Consider the following 20,601-nt stretch of genomic DNA (forward strand, 5'->3'; position numbering starts at 1 on the left):
GGGCCACGCAGCCTGGATGAGCTTCGGAGCTCCGGCTCTGAAGGCCCAGCTCTCAGCCACGCTCTCCAGGCCAGAGGAGGGGCTGGGGCTTCAGGCTTCAAGTGGGCTTTAAGCTGCTTTGAGAGTGGAGCCTGATAGTCCTGGGGTTTCAGTAGATTGTAGCAGTGGGGAGGCTTGACAAGGTTTTGTGGGACCTGTAACTCCCCTGTCTCCTCCCCTTGCATTCCCTAAATGGGCAGGGGCAGGGGCGTGTGCTGTCCTGGATCGGTGTCGCCCGTCCATCGCACTGTTTCATGCAATAGCTGCAGCCCAGGGTGCTGGGGGTGGTTGCAGTGGGCTTCTCCTCTTCCTCTCACGGCAGCGAAGAACACCGTTTCACCGACATGGAGACAGTGGATAAGCGCCAGAGTGGAACATGGCTCTGCCTGTGGGTTTCTCTGGCAGTTGTCCCTCTTTCACCAAAATCAATGGGAGATGGACAGCCTGACTTCTGTGAACTGAACTGTTATTTTTAGCCAAATAAAGTCATTATCCTACCAGCTGCGTGATGCCTGGAAGGTAAGTCCCAGCGAAGACGCACATTTCCATGCGTAAGTGCCCCTCCACCTGTGAAATACACACTTTGAGCTACGTCTTACACATTTTATTAGGACCTCAACCTATCATTTCTAAAATTGACTGTTTTTGTAGCTTAATGTTAATCAATTTCAAGTTATTTTGTCAGGTGAAAGATTTCCCATTGCTATATGAGAGAAAAGATTTAAATGTTGCCTTAAATCAAGTGCTTAAGTCTCTCCTTGATTCTGAAATGACTGAATGTTGTTGGACAGTATAGTACATTTTTGCACCTGGGATGTGGATTGTTTAATTTGCAATTAATTTAAAGTTGAAGTATTTAAATTAAATAGGCAGCAAATGGTAGGATTACAAAGTAGTCCCCGCTGTCGAACACATTGCTGTGTATCTTAAACACTGCAGTCAGTAGTCAAATCCTTCGGGTGTGTAGCACTGTATCGTCATAAATGTAACTCAGCAGCGCCATACCGAGCGCCCCGTCCACGTCGAGCACTGCAACAGCATAAAAAAGGCGCCTGTCTCTTTAAGGGAGGTGCTACACCCCCTAGCACGTGATGCGGTTTCCAGCCAATGCCTGCGTCCGAGATGCAAAAATCTGGTTCAAACCGGTTTCCATCTTATATTTCTATATAAAAACTTTATAAAAGATACAGCCATTATATTACATTTACCATTGCTTAACGGTTTCCTCCGGACCTGCCCGCAGCGGTGAACGAGCTTTCCTTTTCTCCTAGTTGTGTTGCAAGTGAAAGCGGTTAAGATGCCTAAAAGAAAGGTATGAAAATACAGCAACTGTATCGTATAGCAACTATCCATATTGTTAATGTATATTTTGAAATTACCGAGCTTGTTTTTTTCGTGCAGTAGAAACTCCTTTACCTCTTGCAAGCGTTTTGCAGCATTTTAAGATGAGACATCTGCGCTGTCAAAATTGTGAAGAATATTTCCGAAAATGTCATTTCGCTTTTAAAAATTATTTGTTTTTGTTCCTTTTAATTTTTAAATACATGCGTGGTAGTTAATTTAAAAAAATAAGTTGCACTGGGGTCTTGGCGCGCTGTGATGTGGTTAGACACCGCTCTCCGGCTGGGCATTGGCACAATTTTAAGAGCTGCGTTTTATCTTTTTTTTTACAGCACACGTCCTTATTTTTCCTCATCTGTATCTCAAATGTGCGCATGACCTTATATTTATTTGATCACAAATTGTAAATTTTGAAATGTTTGTAGGTTATCTCAAATATTTTACAAGCGTCGTTAGAAGTTTGGTTTTTAATTTTTTTTAATGTATCGATTAAAAAATAAAGTAATCTTGAGGAATTATTAACTAGGATAAATGTAAAATTAGAATTTTTTTAGAAAAATGTATTTTTTCGGCACAGCACATTAGGACCGCGTTATTAAGCTATTTTTTTTTATTTTCTCGATTGCTTGCTGGTCTTCAAGCTACCTACTCGGTTTTATTCGGGCTGCCATCTTTGTTATTGTTGTTTCGGTCAAACTAACGCTTAGTTGGGAAAATGAAATTATTTTATTACGAAGGCCTTTCCTGAGACATTTATATTCAATTCGGATGGTTGAATAATTAGTTGGTCGATTTCTTTTTTATTCCTGGGGTAAATATTAATTATGAACATTTACTACAAAAGCAGGGGTCGGTCAAGTTGACTTTAACCCGAGTTTGTTGCCAGGCGCTTCGTCTTTCGAAATTAAAAATAGACGACTTGGGTTTTTTTTTTCCTGTTGGTGTTTTTGTGTTAATATGAAGTGGGCGGTTTCGCCGTGCAGTCCAGCTTTCCTTCTCCATAAGTCAGAACGAAAAAGAGCACGTTTACACTTAAGTCCGAGGGAAAAAAATGGATGTGAAAAATAAATCTTGTGGAGTGCGTCTCCTTCGCCGTGTGAGGGTCTTAGGAGAAATAACGGTTGTGCAGAAAGTGCAGTTTTCTTTTGTTCAGCGGTATTTCTGGGCAGGAGCGCGCGCTGACAGGAATAAAGGAGGCGCGCAGGGCTCGAGCACCAGATTTGAATTTGAATATGGGCGGGAGATTTTCAACCGCCAACTCAGCGGCCGCCAAAAACAGTGCCGCGGAAGTGCGGCCGCAGCTGCTGGGACGTGGAAAGTGATGATGTGCACTTATGCGTTTTCGATAAAACCGATCTTATATCTTATTAAGTTTCATATCAAACTTAATAAAAGATAAAACATGTAAAAGACCACCCTGGGACCTCATTAATATGCAGGATTTGCCAGGTATCCTTCATCCGTTGAACTTGCCGCTAAATTATAGAAGTTTTATAAAAGCAGTAGGTTCTGATTGCAACATGATTGATAAAAATATCGTTTTAATATGAAAGGATAAAAACAAACGGCTTTTTAGTCCATCGCATATTTATAAATACACATTTTGGGTTATTCGATTTCTTAAATTGTTTTTTAAAGGTTTTTAGTTGGTAAAAACAAGTTTTATATTGCAGGTAAATGGAATGACGTTTCTAAATGAATCGATTGTGAATCTTGTAGGTTGTTGGTTTCTCGTGGAGCGTTTTGCAACTTAAGTGCAACCCACAAAACAACTGTTAAAATGTCTTTAAGCTTTTATTTTTAGTTGACTAACTTCATATAACAAAATTTCTTTTTTTTTTTAGATGGAAGTAGATAAATCTACCAAGTCCAAGGAAGAGGTTGGTAATGACATTTTAAGTTTCCAGAAGAGACATTTTCAGTTTTTATTGGCTGTAATCGAAAGTGTTCTCATCAGTTGTGTATGTTCTTTTTCACCTGTTTTGCCAATCTAGCCATTATCAATTATGTAGATTTTGCATGTCATTGCTCTGTATTGATCTGGTCTTAATATTTTTTCACATACCACACACATCCCGTGAAAAATAAGCACACTGAATCACAGTTTCGCTCATCATATGCAGTTTGTGTTCTAGGTAGAAAAACTTGGTTGTGTCTAGCCTGATGTAACTACTTGTTCAAAAACTGACCCCCGAATAAGCCTCAGTGAAGTTCTGTTTTTTTATTTTATACTTTTTAATGTTTTATCAGTTTTTAGTTACGATTGAAACTAAGAGGTTTCTAATGTTTTTCTCTTTTCCCCCTATATCACAGCCAAGACGTTCTGCAAGGTTGTTGGCTGTAAGTATGTTTTTAAACCTTTGGAGTGCTGTGGAGAAGATTTCGTGAACACTTGGTTACTTGAACTTTTGTGACGTGTTTCAGTGGTAAAATTGCTAGTGATTCAGCAGATGTGATCAGAAATTGTGCAAAAATGTGTTGTAGTTTTCTTCACCTTTCCTTTCACAGTGTTGATTTTGTATCTTTTTAAACTGAAATACTCATCATATGGGGTCTGGAGTTCATTAGTGATGGATACTAAATTGTTTTGTGCAGTAACTTCCGTATTTTTAATATTTGTTATTTGGTTACTAGAAACCTGCTCCGCCAAAGCCTGAGCCCAAACCCAAAAAGACTGCACCTAAGGTATGGCATCTACTTCTTTACATAATACTGTCAACTGAAAAATGTGGTAATTGTTCAAATGTTTGTTTGGCATAGGGAAAATATAAAAATGGATTGTGTTTTACAGTTGATTGAGTGCAGGTTGGATTAATTTTTTGGTGCCTTGTCGAGTGGTAGGATGCCAGATGAATGTGATATTGGGAGCCAGGGATACTCCTGCAGTTTCAAGGAGGGGAAATCCTTTGTTCATTTTTTTTTGCTTAAACATTGGCAACAAATGAGCAGTTACTGCTTGTTGTTACTCTCATGTGTTTTATAGGCAGTGCGTTACTGGAACCACCAACCACTACCCGATAGCGTTTTGGTTGTATTCGTAAATATTTTACTTTGATCTGAAACAATGAAGTTTCTTCAGCTGTCACTCTTTTGTTTTAAATACCCTAACAGACTTCTGTGGGACAGTGCCTGAAAGTTACACTTTACATCATCACAATGTATTTTGTAATCGGAACACACTGTTGCATGTGCAAGTGATCTCCCATGTCCTGTAATTCCAGTGGCTAAATTTGTTTTCATGGCAGTGAAAATAAAGAAACAAGACATATTAAAGAGGGTGGAATGGGAGAATATACAATCCTAATAATCGCTTTCATCAAGTTTTAACAGCCAAATCAAATGCAGAACAACTATAGGAAACTATATGTCGTAAGAAACAACACGCCCTCTACTTCAAGACTGAATATTTAAATCCCAATCTGGCAGTACAATATTTACATGAAAGACCATTTTCCTGATTGAGTAGGATACATGATGTTGTCAACATAATGAACAGATACTGCACGTTTGTCTTTTTTACAGTGAAAATATTATTGCATATCTTATATTTCATAGGATTGCCTAAATAAAACAACCCTGCATCATTACAGTAAAACACCAAAATAATTTTCCAAACACGCGATTCCATTACTGAGATATCCCCGTTGCGGTGTCTCCAGTCCTTCCTGGTATGATAAAAGCTGCAAATGATTGGTGTGTTTTGCTGCTTCAGTTGCTGAACTAGCTGTCACTCAGTGAAACTCTGACCATTACAGATTTAGAAGAAGTCTAAAGTTGCCCAGTGATATGTTGAGGCTGTCTGTAGTCTAATCCAGCGATGATCTATCAACACATATAACCTTTCAGACCCACTTCAATAAGAAAGAGCAAGCGCATCAGTACACAGCAGCGAAAGTTAAAAAATGTTCTGTGACACCTTTTCACGTCCGTTGCTTGAAAAAAACAAAGAAAGTGGCATTCCTGAAGTTTGTGATGAGATTTGCAAGACTGACAGCAATGCTGAAAACGGTGAGCTCTCTGTTCTGGAGAGCACCAATTCAATCTCCAAAGCAGCATTTGAAGATGGATTAGATCCACTTCGGGATTGGTAAGTATAATATTATTCATGTAATAATAAACACCATAAATAGCATTATAATTACTCTAGATGTTATTGTTATGCATATTTTTAAATATGCGTGTTTTAATGTAAATATTACTATTTGAGTCACACAGTGTACATAGAAATACATTTTAGCATGTATTGTCATCTGTAATCTACCAAAAAGTTTTTAGATTTGCATATTACTTTTTTTTACATTAGATTAATTGTTTTCTTAGCTTTTCAATGGCCAAGGTGTTACTTTGTGTGTCACCTGTCCATCAGATAGAGATGAAAGAAACGTCTTCTGTAGTTCAATGAAAATAATGGAAACTTCCAATTATGTTTTTTTCTAAATTTCATTTTTTTATTTTCAGTGAAGAGATTGAAGAAGACACCCCCACTACCTCAACTTATCTGAGTACTAATGCTCCTCTGAGGAAGAGAAGGCAATTTGATTCCTACACCTTATCCTTGTAGCCCACCACCCATGTATGCAGAACCATTGGTGTGCAGCAGGGTGAGCTCAGTCTCAGACTCTGAGGAAAGGTGGAAGAGTGCAAGGGAAGAAGATGTGAAACCTGTGTAGTTCCGCTTCTGTCCAGCATGTACACCTGGACCACAACTGTACACCACAAAGAAGTATTCCCTGCTAGATCTTTTCCACCCTTTTTTCAGTATGAATGTTGTACAAAGTCTGTGTATAAACACAAATAAATACGCTGTGCAGAAGGCTAAGGGAAAACAAGACCATTGGGTTCCTGTTTCAGTGAAGGAATGTATCAGTTTCATTGGTAGTATAATTTTCATGGGGCTCCTAACAGCTCATAGTGTGAGAGATTACTGGAGTCTGCGTAGGCCATATGGAATTCCATTCTGCTGTAGTGTTATGTCCAGGAAAAGATTTGAAGCCATCTCCTGGAATCTACACATAAGTGATCCAGAGGAAGATCAGAAGAATAATCAGACAAGAGGAACTCAAAAACACGATAGCCTTTTCCATCTCAGACCTCCTTTGGATTCCTTGCTCTTAGCCTGTCGGATATACTATCACCCCCGAAGGCAAAGCCAGCAAAATGGGGCTTCAAGCTGTTTGTGCTGGCAGATTCCAACAGTGGATACACCTGTGACTTCAGTATCTACACAAGGAAATCTCAGATTGCTTTTGGTAAAGGACTGAGTTATGATTGTGTTATGAACCTTATAAAGGTGTCATACTTAGGCACAGGGTGCCATTTGTATGTTTACAATTTTTACACCAGCACAGAACTGTTTCGAGAGCTTTACAAACAGAAGTTTGGAGCTTGTGGAACAATAAGGCAGAATACTCGGGGTTTCCCATACACAAAAGAAAATTATCTCCCTAAAGATAAAAGAGGGACATTGGGCTGAATAAGGAGTGGTGAACTGCTGTTCACCAAATGGATGGACACACATGAAGTGACAGTGTGCAGTTCCATCCATAAAGCATACAAAGGAGAAACAGTCCAGCTGGAAGAACCAAGATGGGACTTGGAGGGTGACGTCTGTACCTGTCCCTGAGCCAATCAAGGCCTACAGTCAGCACATGGGAGGTGTGGATTTGTCAGATGCCCTTATTAAACATTACATCACGGCACAGAAAACCATGAGTTGGTACAAGAAACTTTTCTATCACCTCGTTGACATAGCTGCTGTTAATAGTTTGATCCTTCATAAGGAACTCTCAGATTCAGAAATATCGAGCACTTACTCAAAAAGGTTTCAGAGAATTGCTGTGTATACAGCTTGTTGACAACGAGGGTTGAGGAGCAGGAGAAGAACTGTCCAAGCACTGAAAAACCGGCACTGTGTGTCCCTGTAGCCATCACAGAGGGTATGGTACTAAAGTCCTGTTTGAAGTCCACCATTTGATGTAAATATTGTGTTCTATGCACTGAGGAAAAACGCAGGATGAAAACGCCCTGGAGGTTTGAAGGTTGCAACGTACCTTTATGCTTAATTGTTGACAGAAACTGCTTCAAAAAGTGGCACATACGTCTGAAAAAGAAGTAGGACCTTTGAGCACTTCGGCCTTGTGGAACAGGAGCCACTGCTGGCACCAAAAAATCTAAAAAAGACTTCAGCAACAAATAATGCCGCAGTTCACTGTGTGCACTTAGTGTTGTTTGAATATGTACGATATTATGTACTTTATGTATTTAAATATTTTGGTCCATTTTGTGCTTATCATGTTTCTTTTTTACATATTGTTTTGAAAAGTAAATTTTGGTCAGGTAAACACTAATTTGAAAGAAAAGCCTCATTATTTTTCTTTTAGAGATTTGCACCATTTCAAACATGTCAGCGACAAAACTACTGTTGGCTACATGAACATTCCAAACTTCAAGTGGTTTGATTAGTTTAGGGAATTTGATTGTCTTACTGTTTGCATTTTTTTTAAGTAGCGAACAAAGGTAAAGATGGCTGTGGAGACCATGAGTCTGGTGGCCAGTTTGTCTTGAAAGGATTAAAACAAGCTTATCATTACCTAGTAAACATGCATAGCCTGTTTGTAAATATTGTGACTTGTATGTTGTGTGTTGCTTAGTGTGTGAATTGCATTATTAAATGTTTTTTAAAAAGATGGACTACCTTCAAAGGCTGAGAAAAGCTTATTTTGAAAGACTAAAAAAACCTTGTTAGGTTCGTAATATCACTACTTATACTGATGGAAATACATAACAAGACTAATGAGTTAACAGAAAAAAAGTGTCTTTTCAGCTGTGGCATATGAATTGAGGGTATTTGTCATGCATACGTATTGGTACATTACTGGCCCCTTAAAGCTCTCCAAGAAGGCCTCTTTCTATGAAAATTTACCTTTATGCAATTAGAAATATCACGTGCCAGAAGGTAACATTGTTAATAAAACTTGTGTAAAAGTGGTCATAAAGATTTGCCCAATGTTACATTTTGGAGATGTGTAGAGACCGGCCCTTAGACCTGGCTTTATAAAACCTCATGCAGAATTTGATATCTTTGTTCTATCAGTTTCAGATTCAGATACCCTAAGTAGTAGGCATATTAGAGAAAAAATCTGGGACTTGAAATGTGGAGCACACCTTTAACAGTCACAAACTAACTTTTGAAGAAAGAAAAATAAAAACATTTTGTTTGTTTTTTTCTTTTGGATATTGATGCTCAAGGGGTTACCTTGAATTGAGTCCCTGGACCACACCTGTTCTGTTTATACTTTCCAAAATAATGTGAGATGTTTAAAGGCACATCTCTTCTAGGCAGAAGTGGCCTGTAAGGGGCTAGCGGTTTAGTTCAGTTTTAACTGTTGTTCTGTTGGTACTTCTTTAAATTTATTCTTTCAGTGAGATAAAATACATTAAAATTGTAGCTGATTTGTTCATATGTTCTGTAATCTCCAGTGTGTTTCCTGTACTGTATTTAAGAAGTATTTTGTTTTGCAGAAGGCAGTTAAAGGGAAAAAGGGGAAAGGTGATGCTGGAAACAACCCTGCTGAAAATGGTGATGCCAAGACGGATCAGGTAAGTGATCCGCTCACACCTTATACACACCCATTAGTGATTTGTGTTAAAAGAGACGGTTTGATCTCAGGCTGCCTCCAGGACTATAGTAGGCTGATTGCTTGGTGATTGCCCTCTCCCCTTTTGTCCTTGTTTGCCCCCATGACCACTGACCACAGTGTGCTGTCTACATTTGGTAACTTCCTTGAAATCAAGAGGGAATTTCACTGGACTGTGGTTTTTGTAGCTGGACTATGTCTTCACTACAGATAAGGACAGGAAATAAATTAATAGTCTGCACTGGTGAACTCTTGACTGCAGTAGTAGGCTTATCTATGTTCTTTGCTGTAACATGTTGTATGATCAAAAACACAATTATTAGGATTACAGAATGTTGTTTAAAACATAAGTTACAAATAGGAAAACTCATTTTTACACATATGCACTCCCCAGTTGCTAGGATAGGTTAGTGTATAAAACTGAAAGCTTAAGATGTGCGTTTGCCATATTTGTTTTTGCTGAAATTCTAGATATGCTCTCAATGCCTGGATTTAAGTTTTTCCATTTTATTTTATTCTATTAGATTCTTCCATTTCCATTTTATTAGATTCTATTACGGAACAAAAAAGTGGTTTAAACTTAATTTTGTCCTCAAATTCAAGAGAGTACATGTGTAATAGTAATGTTTTGTGTACCAGCTTCTTTTAGCCTAGTTTATCAACCACAAATACATCTGACGTTTTACAGATGGCTTGATGCTGTGACTGAGAACTTGATCCTGTGAAGTAGAACAGCCATATTTGATAACACTTCACCCTCAATTTCTTCACTTCATCAGCTTCTGAAGTTTTATAGTAGACTTTTTGAGTGAAGAAAATTAGATTTCACTCTAGCGTTTTCTATTTCATTTTACTGTGTACTTATTAGTCAAGTGGATAAATGTTTTCAAGAAGTGAAATTGTATGTAACTGCAGAGTTGTATTTTTCTCCCTGAATATCTCTCTCCCTTTGCCCCACAAGCTTACCTGCAAAGCTGAATTGCAGTTTAGAATTTCATAGTCCTCAAATGATCAGATTGATACCTCTGAAAGTGTCACAAATATATTAACTTTACAAAACTTTGTTCCATTAACAGTGAAATTGCATTTTAATGTTGATAAGAACTGGAAAATACGGATGTGACATTTGTTCTCAATACAGAAGTAATCCCAAAAAATCTCATTTTACAAAGGCGCAGACAGTGCAGTCTCATTGACCTTGAAATTTCTAACAGAAAAAATTTGAATGGTTCCTAGAATGAACACTTAAACATCAGTACATCCAAATAGAGGAGAATGGAAAATATTTTAAAACACAATTCTTATAAACTCACAGTTTAGTCTATGAAAGCACAGATATAGGATTTTTTCAAATGGTGTCAAAAGGTGTCTGGAAGTTCAGAATTACATTCACTTTTTTACCTTGATAATGATGCTGACTGCTGTATTTGGCTGAATTCAGCGACAAGAGATTTTTGTCCCGTCCAGTAGTGTTTTATATGTGGTGTCTGACTCGGTGATAAACCTTTGTTATTTTTATAGGCACAGAAGACCGAGTCGGCTGGCGACGCCAAGTAAACTGCGTTTTAATCTTTTGATAATTCTATGTACTTGGTGACTGTACAGTTTGAAATAACTATTTTTTATCAAGTTTTATATAAAAATGCAGTTGTTAGAAATCCATTGTTAGCTTACATTTGATGTATTTGAAACTGTGTGCAAAAGGGGTTATTGTTAGTTTAAAACTTTTTTTATGCCATTGTTAGAAAAACTCCGTCCGTACAATGTTAAAGCAAGGTTGTGCCCTTTGTAATAAAGTTTAAAAACTGCTGAATGTTGATTTTTTTCTCTACATTTTGGTTTTTAAAATACAAGTTTAAATACCAAACCTTATCATAAGGCAGCTAACTTATATTTTTAAAAAGTAGATGTTGAAGGGATAACCTTTTTCCCTATCAGATGTTTTTTTTAATAAATATATAATTTCAGCTAAGTAGATACAAATGCGTAGTTTAAAATCCAAGCACATCCACATATAATGAAAGTAAAGAACAGCAGGAATGGCAAAAAAGTAAAAAAAAAAACAACCCTCTTGTTAAATTTAAAATGTGAACTTAACGTCTTTTTAAACCGATGGAGTTGTTTTGTTTTTGTAGAGATTGGAAGGAAGCTTCAGGCAGCCTCCCAAAAATCGTGACGTTCTTTGCAAGTTTGCATTAATAAAAGAAATACAGAAAAGTCTCTTTGGCTTGGTTATTTGGAATTTGTGTGCGTTTTTGTGAAATGGCATAAAAATTGTATTTTGTTTCTCTTGTTCACTACTATATCACAACAGGAATTAAATGTTAGTGTCTTGAATAAGCCCTACAATTTGTAATCAACAGTTGTAATAAAGCCATGTTTCATAGTTTTCTCATTTATCCAAATGGTCTGAGCAGTATAAGTTCACATATTTTACTGAACTTGTATTACTTGAGATAAAAACGTAGTGCAAGTTTTGTAAGACATTAGGTAAAAAATATTCAGGGGATACATCAAAGGAGTATTTGAAAGTTGAAAGGTTAATTTACTATGCTTCCCCAACATGTTTTTCTGACCTTGGTTTATTGTCAGTTATTTGGGTTGTTTCATGAAGATTAGTTTCTCTAAAGCGCACACACCTCTAATTTAACATACTTTTCTCAGCAACCCAATCATTTGTGTTTAAATGCGCAGCCAACTATATTGGGGTAGAAGTATCTGTCTTGTCGTTATATTAAATATTTATTAAAATACATTTGAACTGTAACAACTTGAAACTTATTTAAAGCATTTATGTTACATGGCTTTAGCAAGATTTTTTTAGATTAACTCACTGTTGTACAAATACTAAACTGCTTGTTAAATCAGTATCTGTTCAGTAATGTAAAATAATGAGGGGGTGGAAGGACATTGAAAGTCATTTTTTTAATTGAAGGCACTAGTTTAGACATCAGGAAAAAAATATTAAACTCATAAAAGGTCTCTTCCAGTTCTGAGTAAAACTAGTGAAATGTGTTTTTAAAATCTTCCTCCTGAGTCTGCAAGAAGAATTTTAAAAGTCTTCTACCTTTTTAAAGCACAATGAATTGTAAGTAGTTCAGATGGGTAGCTGCATCAGCATGCGTAGGCTGCAAAGGACCAAGTAATAGGTTTATTCCATGCTGAAAAAAAGAAAAGAGAAAACAACGTTTCGGCCGTGGAACCTTCTTCAGGTGTTTTTCTTTTTTTAGCATGGAATAAACCTATTACTTGATGAATTGTAAGTATATTGGTTGAAGTCTTATCTTCCAGTGCATAAATAGTAGATTAAAAACTTTGAAAGACATTTTTCTATCTTGGGAACAGGTTTATCTTATAGCAAAGTTAAAAGGTTTAGAATATAACTTATCATCAGTTTTAGGTATAGTGCCTTATTTTAGAAAGGCCCTGAGCTAACAGCAAAAATAAGAAAAGGTTTATATATTTGGCAGCAAGGCCTTTAATGTGAAACAGCTAGAATTCCCAGGAGAGAAACAGGTGGATGTCTAACTACAGCACTTAACTGGAGAGATGGTGCTAATTGGCTGCCACTGAAGGTCACAGGAGTTAATATGTTGGTCAATATTCTGAGCCCTAGTTAACAATCTCAACCCAGCCAGTTTTGTCACTATGCCACTTGTGCACTACTGCTCAGGATATGTCTCATGACTTGAGCTCAATGCCAGATTCAACCTGAGGTTTGACACAGTTGGGAGTGCCTGCTTTTTATTTACTGGGGCATAAGAGAAGCTCAAAAGTGAACTTTCCCATAGATTTTTTGACGGTAGAGCATACCTCAGCAACATTCTGTGGTTGGAGAATCCGTTTTCAAGAAATCCCTTTCAATAAGGACCCCCAGTTTAATCTTAAAGCAAATTAATGTATCATTTTTGGTGTAAATGTAATGTAAATGTAAATGTAAGGTTGAACATCTAATAAATGTAACCAATAATACGCTATTAAGCAAATCTGAAAACTATGTTCCACTAGATTTAGAATGGAACTCTTCCCTTTGGGATTTCCTGGAAATCTGTGATTTCTGTGATTTGTTATTGGTTAAATTGTCTAGATGTAGTATCCATAGTCCAAACAGTAAATTTTTGGTCACTCAGTTGGCAGCATGTTCTAGTGGCCTATTGTTTACAGTATCGTGATGAGTCCATGGGAGCCACTTGTTTTTGAGAAGTGAAAAGTGTCCTTTTGAATCTGACCACCTTTCAGTAAAAACAGTTTTGCCACTAACAAAAACAACTATTGCACTTGCCTTGAGGCAACTGGGATGGTAACTGGCCGAACAGGTTTTTTCTGAACATTTTTATGTGTCTATTAAATGTCACATTTATGTTCTAGCAAGAGTAATGTTTTAAATAATGATGTCAAAGCACTTTGTTTTACAAATACTTTTTAAAAAGTGTTAGAAGCTGTGCTCATTGAAATCATTGATTTATTTAAAAAAGAGCAGAAAATACAATTGCAAGATACCTGTCAATTTTCATAAAATCTTCTTAAACTTGTTTTGATTGCATTCTTGATTGCTAAAAATCAACTTCATTTTTCATTGCTTTAAGAAAGTAGCCATTGAGCAATGAACAGAAAAGTTTTGAATTTTTTTAGTAGGTATACTTGGAATTTATTTTTAGTGCCCATTAAATACAGTTGGGTATTTACATGTGATACTAGCAATTTATGGCAGAATCCAAGGGTATGTGACTCCTAAAAGGAAATCGTCATAAATCAATTATCTCTTTAGTGTGCTTATAAAACATTAAGGTGTTTTCTGAAGGATAGCAGGTTAGGGAATGACATTTACTTTATCGCATGTTTTAACCCAACTATCCCTCCATTTTTCTTACCCTGTAGCGTTTTGTGTTCATTAAACAAGGGCAGTGTTTCAGCTTGCTTAGGAGCCCTTTACCCAATTTTGATCCAGCCAGTAACTTAACAGGCGTCCTGCAACCCTGAATTGCGGTTTAGTAAATGGGTGGACAGTAGGGTTGCGCAGTGATGCGCAGTACTTTCTTGCAGTGCCCTGGGTTCAGTTCTGGACCTGGGGTGCTGTTTGTATGTTCTCCTCGTGTGTGCATGCGTTTCCTCCCACAGCTGAAATACGCACTGTTTTTTTTTCTATCTTGCTCCCGTCTGCCCAGTGCAGACCGGAGTGTCGACCTCCATAGCCCCTTATTAAAACACGTATGCTAGGTGTGTTGACAAAGCCACGGAAATAAAACAGAACCAAAACATTGTTTTACACAAAAAAAAATTATAAAAGCCCTTTGTTGTTCTGCTTGGAATATTAACAACCATGTATATGACCCATGAAATTGTGTTAATATTAAATCGATTAGACATAGTAGTAATGCTACTGCTAAAAATGAATTGCAGTAAAGATGCAAATTCCCTATTTGTGTATTTCCTCTGTCGTATATAACCAAACAGTGTTTATCCGAATTAATTTTAAACCGTGTTTTATTTCAATCCATTGAGAGCATAGGGTTTTGAACTGACTTCTTCTCGTCATGTGGCCATGGTGTCCCGGGATGGAGTAGGCGTGGAAGTACAGGGCGGAACCAATCAATTGTAACGTTATTAAGCTTTTAAGCGGATAACAATCCTGCTGTTTTCAATTGAAAAAATACAAGTTTGCTAAATACGTCTCCACCAAAGGCAAAAAAGTTCAAGCTGGACTGCACTCCTTCCGGATGGAGTCCGGGTCGAGCCACACTCAAAGCGCTGGACTGACGAGTACAGCGCCGCTGGGCCGTGTCCCAGTGTGCACGCTTCTGCAAGGGCTCAGGGTGCCCCATTTCTAAATCTGTTTCACAAGGGTGCTGTCGAGTGCCCCCGGTGAGTGATGTGTTACATGTACTATTGTTTGTATTGTATCTATTTTTGTTGTTCAAATACGTTTTTAAAAAAGCGCCCCCAGCACGCTCTGCACTGAAGTCCGCACCGGGCTCTGCTGAAGCAGGGAATCACCCCCATTTTTTTGCGGAATGGTGACGTTTCATGTAGCCCATCAAAGCGGAGAGAAGGTGCCACGGAGAATGAAATATTCACGAGCTAGAAAAGTTTAACTTCCTTCGTTACAGTTTGAAAACTCCTATTTGATATAAAAACTAAATTTCATTAGGCTACTTGAGATTCATACTGTGTTGCCGAGTCCCCCTTGTCGCACTACGCCCTCAGCCCTTCCTCCAAGTCCGCACGTCTGTGACGCAGCGCAAGTGGGGACTTCAAGGGCGCGAGGATTCGAGGGGGCACCCTCGCGTGACGTCACGTCCCGCCGGTTACCGGCTCACGGTGAAAATGCTGTATGTTGTTCCAGGGGCTAAGCGCATGTCGGTAGACATTCGAGAAAGGTTCCACGTTGTGTCTCTTTACTTGTCTTTTCAGCATGGAATAAACATTTACTTGTTCCTTTGCATCTTTTTTTCATTCTCCACTCTCATTTTGATGAAATTGAATTTCACCTCGTCAATCAACGCACAACGTAGTGACACATCGTCTTCGTGAACGGTCTCGACTCAAAACAGGCGAAGTAAACTACGGAAAACCTGGCAATACCGCTCTCTGTTTATTCAAAGCTCCATCCCAAAAGAGTGAACTCTGCCCCAGGATCAGGAACTCAGAAACTGTGAAAAATTTGGAAATGTCTCTAGACGACACAAGGAAACTATCTGGAAGTGCATTTAAAATCGGGAACAGGAGACGCTTGTTTATCCAAAGGGTTGTAAGAGCGTGGAACAAGCTGCCCAGCCATGTGGTTGAAGCATACTTCAACCCCGGCGTCCTGGCCAAATTTCCCATTGGGCCTTACCAATCATGGCCTCCTAATAATCCCCATCTATGAATTGCCTACATTACTCTGCTCTCCTCCCCACCGATAGCTGATGTGTGGTGAGCGTTATGGTGCACTATGGCTGCCGTCGCATCATCCAGGTGGGGCTGCACACTGGCGGTGGTGGAGGGGAGACCCCATTACCTGTAAAGCGCTTTGAGTGGAGTGTCCAGAAAAGCGCTATATAAGTGTAAGCAATTATTATTATACTTCAAGAAACTCATAATAACTACCAACAGGGCCAGTGGGGCTGAATGGCTTACTGGCTTGCAGCCTTTCGTACTGTTCTTATGATTCATAAGGGAATTAAATATGATTTATGAGAAGATAGGTGATGTTTGGTGGTGTTTGAAGTTCCTAGTGCTGCTTCAGAGTGCTTGGATCTTGGGTTTGATTCCAGATGGACAGCTTCTGTCTGGAGCTCAGATGATCACGTGAAATTGATTATTTTCAAATCTGTCACTCCAAATAGGTACTTCATATATACGGTAATTGTCCTCCTGCTGTCAGGTAAGCCTCTCTCCCTGTCTGTTACTTTTTTATGAATAACAATTTCACCTGCTTTTTCTTGTTTTTTCTTTACTTTCCCTAAAGGTAAAAGAGTAATTTTTTACATCAAGGGGCTTCCATTTATTTTCAAGTGTTAAAATTCCAAGGGATGCAGTTCTCCAGACCCAGAGGAGCCACAGTCCCAGTCTTCCACAGTACCAGGCCTGCTGGGTCACTGTAATATCAGCTGGGACTCACCATGGACATTAGGGCAAGCAAGCACATAGAGCTGGTGTTGCCAATAGAGAAATACATGATATTGGAGTCAGTCACACACAGACATCCCTCAAAAAATCCAATCTAATATGAGAGATGCTACAATCTTTAACTTTTCCTGTGAAAGCAGTCCCACAGTATTCTGTATAAGTCATTACTGAAGACATTCTTTGCAATAGATAAGGATGCCCGTTGGCCATCGCTAATGAACCTTAAAGTTCTAAGCATACTGGTATTTGGATTTGATTGCCAGTGGGGCACAGTGGAACGGCAGCAAGTGTCGCTGCTTCACAGCTCCAGGGACCTGGGTTCAATCCCTTCTGTGTGGAGCTTGCATGTTTCTCTGCTGCCCCTGTTTCCTCTCATATGGCAGAGACATGGTGACTAGGTGTCTCGAACTGTCTGTGTGTGTACACCGTGATGGACTGGCGTCTTGTCCAGGGTGGAGCTCTGTCTAGCAACCTGTAATTCCAGAGCAGGCTTCAGATGGGCCCGACCCTTATCAGGAATGTGCAGCTTTATTAAATAAAAGATGCATGGAAGCAACTGAAAGTGCTGCTGCACAATCAGAATGAATTACAATAGAGCAGAACACTGTCATTGTATTTTGAACTGCAATTGCATATTGAATATTGAATGTTAGTTGAACTGGCATCCTGTCCCGAGTGCATCCCACCTTGCGCCTGCTGCATGCTGGGATAGACTCCAGCTCCCCCGTCCATCCTGACTTGGATGAAGTGGTTAGAAAATGGATGGACAGAATGGATGTTGATTGATGGCAGGATTTTTTGCTTTCCTCAGATTGTGGATCTGCTGCTTGCAAACATCAGTCCTGTGCCTGTGATTAGGAGCTTCTCCTGATCATCTAAAATCTTCCATCTTCATTTTGGCATGACTACACCTGCATCAGCACTGCAGCACTGACATCTGCTCTAGTTCCTCAAAGCTCATTTACCTCCTGCAATTACTTTTACAGTTTTAATTCTGTCCTGTCCTACGCTGTTCCGTTGCACTACTGCTTAACTGTTGCTCTAATCATGCAGTACACATGCCAATATATTTCTAAAGTCTTGACGATCATTATGTATATTATTATACAAACGTATGCTTTATAATATAATATGCTTTTTTAATCTTTTGACTTATTGTTTTAACAATTCCAGTCAACACAGTCAAAATTGTACCTGTGCCCCCTTTTCATACAAAAACAAGCTCTTTTTTGTTTTGAAGATGTTTTGAAGAATGTCTAAAATTTTCCAAATCATGTGAAACTAAAACAACACTCATCGTAAGCAACTGATCTACCCCGACAGGGCTCCATTTATATTTCTGAATTTGAAACCTTTGTAGTATTTATTTTTACCTTGATTTTTTTTATAATTTCCCCTTTATCGTGGGAAAGTCCAGTATTTCTGATTTTAAAGACAAAATTCCCCTTTAGCAGATTTTATCAGTTTGATGTGAAGTCTGTTAAAGCGAGGGTTTACAATTCTTCTGTTTAGGTACTGATATAGCGAGCAAATTATTTAATTTAGTAGATGATACAAAAATAGGGTGTATGGCAAATAAAGAAACAGAGGCAAGGGAATTAAAAAGATAACGTCAAGATAACGTGGTAAATGCATGTGGCAGGGCTGATTCTGGTTAACATACATTCTTCTATGTCCTTGTCAAGACAATGTGGGGAAGCAATAAAAAAGCAACAGACAGAATGCTTGGGTACATACCATAGCGACAAGAGTGGAATTTAAATTGAGGAAAGTAATGTTCAAGTTTTCCAGTGGTCCAGTCAGACCTTATTTAGAATATTATGTTCAATTTTGGTCACCAAATCACAGAAAAGGATATTCAAGACCTTGAATGAATTCAAAGAAGAAAGCAAGACAGATACCTGGTCTCAGGTGACTGGTACTAGACAGATTTAACAAAACCTAATCTCTTTAGTTTAGAGCCAAGCACATTTGTCAACCCTAGGGGACTGTTTCACACTCGGTTAAAACGGACTCCATTTAGGTCAGAGAACAGGAAACACACTTTTACACAAAGCATTGTGGGTAGCAGGAAAAGGCTTTCCAGGTGTTTCAGGCTGAATTCTTACCTTCTTCCAGAAGCAGATGGACAACATCGTAGATGCACATACTGTAGCTACTGCCTAGCAAGTGAGTAACGTGGACCACATGGCCTCCTCTGATCTGCAATCTTTCTAAATGCTCTTATGATTTACCAGCTTATGACACTCTCTTTGCAGACCCAAATCAACTACTTTTTCTGCTGTTTCCTCATTTTACAGGTGTTTATCTGTATTAAGATATGGATGTAACAGAACTATTTTAAACTGACTGTGCGTTGGGTGTGCTGAAATCAAACCTCTACTGAAGTTAGAAACCTTGGTGTGAACATTGACCCTGCGTTATTATTTCAAGCCGTTGTTAGGAACAAAGGTGTCTTTTTTTCTACCTGTGTAACATTGCTTGGGTAAGGCTTTGCCTGCCTGTCTAATGTTATAATATTGATATAGACATTTTAATCTAATAAGAATTAGACAACAGTGACACTTGATATATTGGGGTGTCTTCTGAGGTTCCAGCTTTCAGTGGCCTGTGTACTAACTAAACATATTCTGCATCAGTACATAATTATTGTCCTCTGTGAAGGGCAAATGAAGATGAGTATTTAGTACATGTGTGCAGTCTAGCTCTTAACCTTAGAAATGCTTATCTAGGCCTTCTTACTGTACCATAGACTAGGCTTCCCTCAATGGAAAATAGTTTTCTCCCTATGCCAAAGACCAGGTTCCACTCAGGAATATAGAGTCTTCTCACCGAAGACCAGTCTCCACTCATTAAAATATAGTCTTCTCACCGAAGACCAGGCTCCACTCATTAATATATAGTCTTCTCACCGAAGACCAGTCTCCACTCAGTGGAATACAGAGTCTTCTCACCGAAGACCAGTCTCCACTCATTAGAATATAGAGTCTTCTCACCGAAGACCAGGCTCCACTCAGTGGAATGTTGTCTTCTCACTCTGCTGAATACCAGACCTTCTTATGTGTAGCACCATGCCTGTGGAGATTGCTGTCTACCTCCATAAATGTACTCTGTGACTGTTGACATTTTTATAATTTGGACTCATGCCTGTTCACATTATGCTATTTAGTCACACTCTTAGTAAAAGCAAGTAAATGTGCTGTGCTGTGTCTTTCACTATGTTTTTTGTGTATACAGCATATTGTATGCTATTACTCAGGCCTGAGTTTCTTGAAGAATACTGATAAAACTGTAAAAGTATAAAATAAGGAGTGTTAAAATGTGACACACAGTCTCCATCCATAGTTGAAGGAGCTTCACAGTGAACAGTTAAAATCTTTTAAAATTGCAGAACGCAAGCAATATAGCTACATGTGTTGAAGTAGTTCAGGTGGGTAGCAGCATGCTTAGGCTGCAAAAGAACAAGTAATAGGTTTATTCCATGGTGAAAAGAGAAGAAAGAAAACAACGTTTCGGCTGTGGAGCCTTCTTGAGGCCGAAACGTTGTGTTTTCTTCCTTCTCTTTTCAGCATGGAATAAACCTATTGTTCCTTTGCAAGCTACATGTGTGTTGTTCTCTTATGTCCACCAGGAGGCAGTACAAGATCAGTAGTAAACATAGTTACCATAACAAACCTGAAAGTACTTCCCCTGTGGCAGACTGTCTTTGCCCAGTTTGCATTACAGACCGAAATGTCCAGGCTTTCAAGTATTAAAATAAAATATTGTTTAATGGCCATGAACACATTATCTCAAATCAACACACAGAAGGTGAGCTTAGTGCTGAAAAGGAGATCGTGAAACTTGATAAACATAATGGTGGCAATTTCACTCTTTTCTAGCGTAGTTCTGTGTATACACCGTATGTGTAAGCCCTGCATTGAAAAGACTTATGGGATGCTATACGTTTTCTGACAAGATTGTATTTAACCTT

General features: G+C 38.6%; 1 protein-coding gene across 2 annotated transcripts; it reads left to right on the plus strand.

The window, feature by feature from the left end:
• The first annotated feature begins 1,188 nt into the window (after positions 1 to 1,188).
• hmgn2 (high mobility group nucleosomal binding domain 2) lies at positions 1,189 to 11,237 on the plus strand. 2 transcript variants are annotated; one of them, XR_011191070.1, is made up of 6 exons: positions 1,189 to 1,351; positions 3,225 to 3,260; positions 3,694 to 3,720; positions 4,015 to 4,065; positions 8,902 to 8,979; positions 9,706 to 10,532. XR_011191070.1 is itself a non-coding variant. In XM_069195575.1 (6 exons), the coding sequence occupies exons 1-6, from the start codon at positions 1,337 to 1,339 to the stop codon at positions 10,572 to 10,574; spliced, it is 243 nt and encodes an 80-aa protein (XP_069051676.1). In that variant the 5' UTR covers positions 1,197 to 1,336; the 3' UTR covers positions 10,575 to 11,237. The 2 variants fall into 2 exon arrangements, 1 of the variants encoding a protein (XP_069051676.1); XM_069195575.1 differs by lacking the exon at positions 9,706 to 10,532 and adding an exon at positions 10,539 to 11,237 and having other exon boundaries at positions 1,197 to 1,351.
• The last annotated feature ends 9,364 nt before the right edge of the window (positions 11,238 to 20,601 follow it).

Source organism: Lepisosteus oculatus, chromosome 11, assembly GCF_040954835.1.
Source record: "Lepisosteus oculatus isolate fLepOcu1 chromosome 11, fLepOcu1.hap2, whole genome shotgun sequence".
NCBI lineage: Eukaryota > Metazoa > Chordata > Actinopteri > Semionotiformes > Lepisosteidae > Lepisosteus > Lepisosteus oculatus.

Excerpts from the sequence above, each read along its gene's own strand:
- hmgn2 (XM_069195575.1), top strand. Across the intron at positions 3,261-3,693 it reads CTACCAAGTCCAAGGAAGAG|CCAAGACGTTCTGCAAGGTT; the intron begins GTTGGTAATGAC and ends CCTATATCACAG. Across the intron at positions 3,721-4,014 it reads GTTCTGCAAGGTTGTTGGCT|AAACCTGCTCCGCCAAAGCC; the intron begins GTAAGTATGTTT and ends TTTGGTTACTAG.